Source organism: Otolemur garnettii, unplaced genomic scaffold, assembly GCF_000181295.1.
Source record: "Otolemur garnettii isolate 467f Iridium unplaced genomic scaffold, OtoGar3 scaffold00020, whole genome shotgun sequence".
Lineage (NCBI taxonomy): Eukaryota > Metazoa > Chordata > Mammalia > Primates > Galagidae > Otolemur > Otolemur garnettii.
In genome coordinates this window covers 4,158,968-4,168,836 of record NW_003852415.1, presented here as the reverse complement: position 1 = coordinate 4,168,836, position 9,869 = coordinate 4,158,968, and the positions used below count along the sequence as shown (strand labels likewise).

The window sequence follows — 9,869 nt, the reverse complement described above, 5'->3', positions numbered from 1 at the left end:
TGTTGTTTGGCGGGTCCGGGCTGGGGATTCGAACCCGCCACCTTAGGTGTACGTGGCTGGCGCCTTAGCCAGTTGAGCTATAGGCGCCGAGCCCATTCGTCTGTCTTCTTTAGAGAAGGTTCTGTTCAGGTCTCTTGCTTGCCCAGTTTATACATGGGATTGTTTGGTCTTCGTTGATTAATTTGAGTTCTCTGTAGATCCTATTTATCAAGCTTTTTGCCCGATTCATAATATAGAAATATCTTTTCCCATTCTGAAGGTTGTCTATTTGCTTTGGTTGTTGTTAAATAAACATTTTGACTTCTCTTTTAGATCCATCATGTTACACAAAATGGAGGACTATATAAAAGGCCATTTAATGAAGCTTTTGAAGAAACACCAATGCTGGTTGCTGTGCTCACATACGTGGGGTATGGTGTACTCACCCTCTTTGGATATCTTCGAGATTTCTTGAGGCACTGGAGAATTGAAAAGTGTCACCATGCAACAGAAAGAGAAGAACAACAGGTAATTGTCAGAATCTTCGATTCGGTAAATGGAAGCTTTTTATAGCAATCTTAGTATTTTCCCACACAATTTTTTCCTTAGAAATCTGGGTACATGTTCAAGTAAAAATATTCCAGATGCAAATAAATGAAAGCATTCCACAGAGAAAGCTGAAAAACAATGTTAAAGGCATGGGAGAAATTAAAACATTTAACACGTTTTCAATTTAATCTAAGAATCTAATGAAGTAGGCAACACTATCCCTATTTTATGGATTAGAAAGCTGAAATTCACATGTTAAGTAATATTTTCTGAAATGCTTAGTAGTAGTGTCAGAGCTGGTATGTGAACATAGGACTGGGAAGTGTCAGGAGCCGTGCTCTTCCTGTTCATGCTGCCGTGCTGTATCCCAGGTTGTGTTTACAGTTTTCTGAAAGATTGTGTTCTTTAGAAGTGATGCATTATATACGTAGTTGACTGGTTCACAGATCAACTCCTCTCCCCAGACACGTTAAGCCCTAAAACAGAATGTGGCCAACCTGTTCTGTTTATAGAAAAAAGCAGTCTTGTTTTTAGTAAAATAGTAAACAGAGATGGTATTGGGAAGGAGGACCTTATTTACTTCACTGTACTTTCCTCTGTATACTCCTATGACCCTCTGGAGTTTTGTACATTACCTATGTATTACCTATTCTCAATAAATAAATAAAATTGGCTCGGCACCTGTGGCTCAAGCGGCTAAGGCGCCAGCCACATACACCTAAGGTGGCGGGTTCAAATTCCCGGCCCGGCCCGCCAAACAACAATGATGGCTGCAACCAAAAAATGGCCAGGCGTTGTGGCGGGCGCCTGTAGTCCCAGCTACTTGGGAGGCTGAGGCAGGAGACTCGCTTGAGCCCAGGAGTTGGAGGTTGCTGTGAGCGTGATGCCATGGCACTCTACCCAGGGGGATACCTTGAGGCTCTGTCTCAAAAAAAATAAAATAAAATAAAATAAAATTAGGGTAAAGAATGCCAAACCTATTTGTTCTTAGGATGTGAAATATGAAGAAGTTGTCCTCCAGCCAGGTAATGTAGCAGATTAGAGATGGACTTAATACATTAGATTTTGTTGTTGTTGTTGTTATCTGTCATACTTCTCACTTTTGTGGTACCTTAGAGTAGTGTTTTTCAACCTTTTTTATCTCACGCCACACTTGAACCTATAGTTAAACTTGTGTGGCACACTTAAATTATGTTGATCTAAAAGGAGTAAAAAGAATATAGTTAAACTTCCTTTGAAAATAATTTAAATTAATGATCTTTAAGAATTTCCATGGCACACCTAAGATCCTCTCAGGACACACCGACACACCATTGTGCTGTGGCACTCAGTTGAAACCACTGCCTTAGATACAAGAGCCCACGTGGAGATTCCTGAGAGAGTTCTTCGGTTCTTTCCCCCTTCCAGAAGCTCTGGTGCTTTTTACTTCTTCTGTATTCCTTTCTGACTTCTAATAAAAGTCCTATCTCACCACTAAAAAAAAAAGAAAGAAAGGAAAAAGAAAATCACTGCCTTAGAGGGAGGAGGCAGTGTGGAAGCAGCAAGGTCACCACTGACAGAGGAGCCAGTAAACGCTGATTGTAGAAGAAACGTCAGGGAGTGGGGAGTGGTCAGGTGGTGGGAAGAGTGCATCACGGAAACAAAAGAGAGGTGAGGACCTCGTGGGCTACTAGGGAGACAAAACCATTTGGTATATAGTATATGGACTGAAAAGGCTGGCTCCGGGAGAGCTCAGGATCAGGCATACTTCTCTCTCATCTCAACCCCATCCCAGCTCTAGCACCACAAGTTGCCCTCCTATTACTCATTGCTCTAAAAGGCCTACAAGTTAACTTCATTAAAAAAATAATAATAATACCAAAGCTGGGTCCCGTAGGCCACACTAATTCATTGAAGGCCTGAACCAGTTTTAAATTTGATTCATCTTCTCCCCTTGCGTGTGTCCGTGCAGAGTGCGTCCACAGTGTGTTGAGTTTGGGCATCCTTCAATTACAGCTTACTGTACACTTACCGTGTTGTACAGTATTGCAGTTACCTGTTCACAGGCCTGTATCCCCTATCAGACTGAGTTTGTGTAATTGTGACTGATGGGAGCTACGGTTTTATTTATATATTCAAACTAAAGCCACTATCTACAGGGACTTCTCTTAGCTTGGACACACAGAAACTTAATGATTAACATGTAGAGCTCCGGGTGGGGGAAATGCTGATTGTGCTTTATTTCTTTTTTTTTTTTTTTTGAGATAGAGCCTCAAGCTGTCCCCCTGGGTAGAGTGCCGTGGCATTACAGCTCACAGCAACCTCCAACTCCTGGGCTCAAGCGAGTCTCCTGCCTCAGCCTCCCAAGTAGCTGGGACCACAGGCGCCCGCCACAGCGCCCGGCTATTTTTTGGTTGCAGCCGTCGTTGTTTGGCGGGTCCGGGCTGGGGATTCGAACCCGCCACCTTAGGTGTATGTGGCTGGCGCCTTAGCCGGTTGAGCCATAGGCGCTGAGCCTGCTGATTGTGCTTTAGAGAGAGGCCTCCTGGCTGAGGGAGTAGTGTCGGCAAAGGCACAAGGAATGTTGGGGGGAACCTGTTGTGTGGATATCTGAGAAATTGTGTTTTGAAAGTTAGAAAAGTTTGGTAGAGAGTGAAGAGTCCAGAGCAGTTTTTATCAGGGACATGATTACAGAGCTTGCACAGCTGGTACTCAGAATTTGATGAACGAATGAATGAAATGATTAAGATGTGTCTGAATTACTTTGTGAATGAGTACATTATCTTTGGAACTTGTTTCATGTTTCCAGAGGGTAAATCGACTAAGTATTGGGAGCAACTTGTATATACTTAACTTTTTGTGAAAGAATTAGAACATACTGTTTGTATCTTAAGTAGTTTCTACTTTTGTTGAGTTAACACCAGCACTTCAAACTTATGGGTCTTTGCAAAACGAGTATACAAGTAAATAGTGCTTGAATCATACGAAGATGTGAACAAAAAAGTAATCTGAGTAGCATAGGGTTAATTAGGAAATAATTCTTGGAGGAAGAAATATGTGGAATGGAGCAAGGCATTTGCCTCTACCACGGTAGAGAGGAAGGTTGTACTGAATTATTCAAATTTATTTCAATAGGATTTTTGCAGTAGATAACATTAGCAGTTAAAACAGCTGACTTCTGTCATTTTCTTATAAAAATTCAACTTTTAGAGAGAAAGGAAGGGTCATTCAGCCTTACAATAGATTATTGATTTCCAACCAGTGTGCCATGAGCAGATCATAGGTGTGCCTTGAAAAAGAATTTTTTTGAGACAGAGTCTCACTGTGTTGCCCTCCGTAGAGTGCTGTGATATCACAGCTCAAAGCAACCTCCAACTCTTGGGCTTAAGCAATCTTGCCTCAGCTTCCTGAGTAGCTGGATTATAGGTGCCCACCTGGCTATATTTTTTTGTTGTTACAGTTGTCATTGTTGTTTAGCAGGCCCAGGCCAGGCTCCAACCTGCCGGCTTTGTTGTATGTGGCCAAGCACCCTACTCACTGAGCTACGAGTGCCGAGCCTGCCCTGAAATTTTTAAAATATTAAATATCATTAATTAACTTACTTTCAAAAGAAGTTCAAAGCACAGTAAGTATATTCTTTTTTGATAGATCGTGTTGTTTGCTGGTGCTGGATTAAATGTGAAGGGGTTGGGTAGCCAAATTGTTAAACTGGAAAGAGGTGAGGGAAAGTGCTTGCTTAGGATCATAAACTGCAAATAGAACGTTGCCACTTCCTCCTTTCACTGAGTGAGTGGGATCCATAACCACAGCCTGATTTTCTTCCTCATTCCAAAGGACTCTCTTACAAAAGAGAGTCCGCGTAACTATTTATGTTAACTCTTTGTTATAAGGAAATCCAATGTGTCCCTTTGGGTAGAATCAAATAATCATCTGTCACACTAATAAAGATAAGTTACTGTGAGTTTGCTCTATTTTACATAAAATTCTTGGAATTCTTTACACTTTGAATCTGTTATCAGTGGTATTTTGGGTGAGAGTGGTTTTTCTCCCTCTATGGCTTAGTTCTTTCTTATGTGAGGTGAACCTGATAGTTTAGAGACATCAATGTGATACATAAAGCAAAAGCTTGAGCTAATAAAACTGATCTAATATCCAGATAGGAAATACCTATAAATCTAATAATTTAGTAAATCATGGTAGGTAGTAACCCTACACTTACTAAACTTTAACATTTTGCCTTCCCAGCTTGTTGATGGTCAGAGGTATTAAATAATGGGAAGGATAGGATACAGGCAAGAAATCAATTGAAAGACTTCAGGAAAGGAGTTTGTGAAATTATTTTATTCTTTTTTTTTTTTTTTTGAGATAGAGTCTCACTTTGTCACCTTCGGTAGAGTACTGTGGTGTCATGGCTCACAGCAACCTCAAACTCTTGGGCTCAAGTGATTCTCTTGTCTCAGCCTCCCAAGTAACTGGGACTACAGGCCCCTGCCCGCCACAATGCCCAGCTATTTTTAGAGACGAGGTCTCACTCTTGGTCAGGCTGGTCTCAAACCTGTGAGCTCAGGCAGTCCACCTGCCTCAGCCTTCTAGAGTGCTGGGATTACAGGCATGAACCATTGTGCCTGGCCAATGATTTTATTTGAGATGGAGCCTCAAGCTATCCCCCCGGGTAGAGTGCCATGGCCTCACAGCTCACAGCAACCTCCAACTCCTGGGCTCAAGTGAGTCTCCTGCCTCAGCCTCCCAAGTAGCTGGGACTACAGGCGCCCGCCACAGCGCCGGCCATTTTTTGGTTGCAGCCATCATTGTTTGGCGGGCCCGGGCTGGGGATTCGAACCCGCTACCTTAGGTGTATGTGGCTGGCGCCTTAGCCGATTGAGCCACAGGCGCCAAGCCCAATGATTTTATTCTTGACCACCTTCCAAATGTAGTGTACTTGGAGTGACGCCTGAAGCTCAAAGAAGTAGGGTACCGGCCCCATATGCCGGAGGTGGTGGGTTCAAACCCTGCCCCGGCTAAAAATTGCAAAAAAAAAAAAAAAGTGTACTGCCTGGACATAGTAATCCTATAATCCTGTAGTCCCAGCACTTTCAGAAGCTGAAGGAGAGTATTGCTTGAGGCCCGGCGTTTAAGACCAGCCTGTGCAACATAGTGAGATTCTATCTCTACAGAAAATAGAAAAATTAACTGGATGTGATACTGTGTACCTATATTCCCAGCTATTCGGGAAGCTAAGGTAGGAGAATCACTTGAGCCCAGGAGTTTGAAGTTGCTATGAGCTGTGATCATGCTACTGTATTCCAGCTTGGACAACAGAGTGAGACTTCTTCTCCAAAAAAAAAAAAAAAAAAACTTACTAAGAATATTCTGGCAGGCTTGGTACCTGTAGCTCAATGGCTAGGGCACCAGCCGCATATACTGGGGCTGGTGGGTTCAAACCCAGTCCAGGCCTGCCAAACAACAATGACAGCTGCAACCAAAAAATAGCCAGGCACTGTGGCATGCGCCTGTAGTTCCAGCTGCTTGGGAGGCTGAGGCAAGAGACTCACTTAAGCCAAAGAGTTTGAGGTTGCTGTGAGTTGTGATGCTATGGCACTCTACCAAGGATGACATAATGAAATTCCGTCTCAATAAAAAAAAAAGAATATTCTAGTAATTGGCATTTTGACGCTATCTTAGGAAACTATTAGTGTAGTATAGTTTAGGAAGCTATTAGTGTAGTATAGTGGCCTGAATTGCCTGGTGTTTTAAGCTTGTGGATTGATCGTTTGGTTTGCCCACATTTAAAAAGAGCACTACTTTCCATTGTTTTGGGTTATGCGTTGGGCCCAGAATACCAGTTGCATATTTTTTTTTAAACACCTTTATTAATATGAAACTTACATATTATAAAATCCACATATTTAAAGTGTACAATCAATGGTTTTTAGGATATTTACAGAGTTGTGCAGCTGTCAGTGTAATCTAATTTTATGACATTTTCATTTTCCAAAAAAGAAACCGTGTACATTTTCCCGAACCTGCTCCAGTGAGATTTTTGTCCCTACTACTTCTACTAAAACAGTTCTTCCCAGGTCATTCATGACTCCGATGTTACAAAATCCAATAGTCATTTCTCAGTCTTTACCGTCTTTGACACCTTTCAGCAGTATTTGACACTGATCACTCTTGCTTTCTGGAATCATTTTATTCACCTGCTTACCAGGACATTATAGTTGATTTGGTTTTTCTCCTGCTTTTCTCTTGCTGGGTTCAAACCTGCCAGCTTCGGTGTATGTGGCCAGCACTCTACCCACTGAGCTACGGAAACTGCCACACCCAGCTGTTTTTAGAGATGGGGGTCTCACTCTTGCTCGAGCTGGTCTCAAACTCCTGAGCTCAGGCAATCCACCTGTCTCGGCCACCCAGAGTGCTAAGATTACAGGCGTGAGCCACTGTGCCCAGCCTGGCTATTTTTTATTATTTTGCTGGCTTTTGGAACTGACCAAATTTTTATATTTCCAGTCTCTTACTATCAGAATTGTCATGGCCTTTTCAAAATGCTTTAGTGAGAAACATAAATAAAACCAAAATAATCTTTTATTATTTTTCCTTATCTGCTGACATTTCAGTGTTGGTGTGGCCCAGGCTTCATCCCGTGAGGAACACACTTCAGTACCTTCTGTATGCCATAACTGCCGAATTTATCTCTCCCCATTGAACCCTGGACCTTTAGATCTAGCTCTCCCCTTGGCATTGCCACATAGACAGGCATCTCAAACTTAACATATCTAAAACTGAGCCAATACTCTTTGTAACCAGCTAAAACTAAGATGATATCCTTTCTAACCAGCTAACTATCTTCCCCATGAATGATAAGTAGTTGTTTAGGCTAAAAACTGTGACTTTACCCTTGATTCTTCTGGCACATGTCGCCGGTGCCCCATCAGCAAATCTCAATGTAACGACTTCTTGTTAACCTTTATTACCATCCAGATAGCATCTCCTACTTCTTGGACTTTACTCATCTACTCCAGCCACACTGGCATCTTTGCTAGTCCTTGAACATGCCAAACACACTCCTGCCTCACTGACATTGCCTTTGCTGTGGGCTGCCAGGAAATCTTTTGTCCAGATAGTCCCATGAGTGATTATTTATCTTCCTTCTTGTCCTCTGTTCTGCCCGGCTACCCTAGCTAACTTGTAGCCTGACTCTAGTCTACCCCTCCTTTCCTTGCTTACTCTGGTTTCCATTAGTATTTTTTATATCTAACTTCAGATTTTATGCATTTATCTCATTTTGTATCTCCTTAACTAGAAATAAATCCCAGAACCTAGAAGAGTGCTATGCACATTTTAGACATTCAGCAAGTGTTTAAGATATGAATGATATTGTGAATGCTGGTAGCAGTAACAATGAAAATTGTTTTGAAGCATTTATGTTTGGGGGTGCACGTGTATCCACGTATAGGCACACGCACATACACTGATACAAATGACTTGGTTTTAGATCTAGGGTAAGCAGGTGTCTTTAGTCTTGCAGTCTCATTTGATGCCTTCCTGGACAGCATAGAAACAGCAAGGAAGTGGCTTCCTGTCTTTAACATTAAAAACAGGAAAGAACGGACAGTGTAATTATCTTACATAAACAGTAAGGAAAGCTCTTACAATTAGCTGTGGTTCACAGGTTCTCAGATCAACAGTCTCATACCCTTTCATAGGTTATTTCACTTACTTTTTTCATTAAACAGAAGTAAAGACGTAATTGTTAGTGTATAAAATAAATACTTCTGGCTGTATGATGCTTTTTAACTATAGATTAACTTCATTTTCAACACTTCCTCAGGTGGGAATTATTTGGGATTTTAAAACAATTTTGTCATGTTTCAGTTATTTTTAGATTTGTCTTATGAGTCTATTTCCTTCTTTGGTAGAAAAGATGTTGCCCAAATAAAAATGCAGAACACCATGGGCTATTTGCACCAGCCTGTTTTTGGTGCACAGTGTTACTCTTTTTTTTTATTATTGTCAAATGTCTTGAAATCTTTTAGCAGTACCATAGTGGTGGCAAACAGAATTAGAGTATTGTTAAAGGAAAGGTTTTTTTTTTTAAACTACGTAGCCTTTTGTTTCAAGGGCTGAGAGTCCTGATGTACTTTGACCTTTTCCAGCGAGATAAGCGTCTTAGTGCTATCACACAAAGTAGATTTCCTTGTGATCAGATGGTAGGCTAAGTAAATTTGCATATGTGTCTTTGCTGGTCATGCAGCTCAACAAACATAAAACTTTCAGAATGAGGTGGTGCCAGTCGCTTAGTGGGTAGGACACTGGCCACATGCACTGAGGCTGGCATGTTTGAACCCAACCCAGGCCAGCTAAAACAACAGTGACAACTGCAACAAAAAGTAGCCAGGTGTTGTGGCTAGTGCCTATAGTCCCAGCTACTTGGGAGGCTGAAGCAAGAGAATTGCTTAAGCCCAAGAGTTTGAGGTTGCTGTGAGCTGTGATGCTGTGGTACTCTACTGAGGGTGACATAGTGAGACTCTGTCTCAAAAAAAAAAAAAAAAAACTTGCAGTGCTCGGCATCCATAGCACAGTGGTTATGGCGCCAGCCACATATACCAAGGCTGACAGGTTCGAACCTGGCCCAGGCCAACTAAAAAAAAAAGACAACAGTGACAACTGCAATACAAAGGAGCCAGGGTGTTGTGGTGGGCACCTGTAATCCCAGCTACTTGGGAGGCTGAGACAAGGGAATTGCTTAAGCCCAAGAGTTGATGGTTGCTGTGAGCTGTGATGCTACAGCACTCCACCAAGGGCAACATTGTGAGACTCTGTCTCAACAACAAAAAAAACCTTTCAGAATAAATTGTATGCCATGAAAAATATTTTTCCTTCTATATAGAAAGTTTGGGATTTATTTAGTTGGGCCAGATTCTTTCCATTGTTATTTTTGCAACATTCCATTATTTTTTACTCTTTTCTTTGTTATATATAACCAGTGTATATATATATGCAGCACACATCTACAAGCATTAATAAAAAGTAAATGTGAAACACAATAAATGCTTTTAGAAGTAGGCCCCCAAGAAGTAGGGTCACATGGCTCCATCACTGCAGAAACCACTTCCCCCGCATGCCCCTGCTTGATCTTCTCTTCTGTTCCCCTGAGATAAACATTCTCCTGACTTTTTCTTATGGTTTTATCACCTGTGCGTAGGTCCATAAAGAAAACTTAGCTAAGCCTGCTTTTGAACCTTATGGAAATACGTTTGCATTGTATATTTTACCCCTTCATTCAAATAAGCTTCAGCTGTTTGTGGATTTCCATTTGTTTTCATTGCTATATGGCATCTCTTTTTTTTTTTTTTTTTTTTTTT

At 41.5% G+C, this 9,869-nt stretch overlaps 1 protein-coding gene across 1 annotated transcript in view; it reads left to right on the top strand.

Annotated features, from left to right (window-relative positions):
* Positions 1–9,869, top strand: part of SPTLC2 (serine palmitoyltransferase long chain base subunit 2) — a 126,936-nt gene that overhangs the window by 37,165 nt on the left and 79,902 nt on the right. Inside the window, exon 2 of the mRNA XM_023511491.1 lies at positions 313–531. Within this exon, the coding sequence (XP_023367259.1) occupies positions 313–531 (219 nt within the window). The remainder of the gene's footprint in view (positions 1–312; positions 532–9,869) is intronic.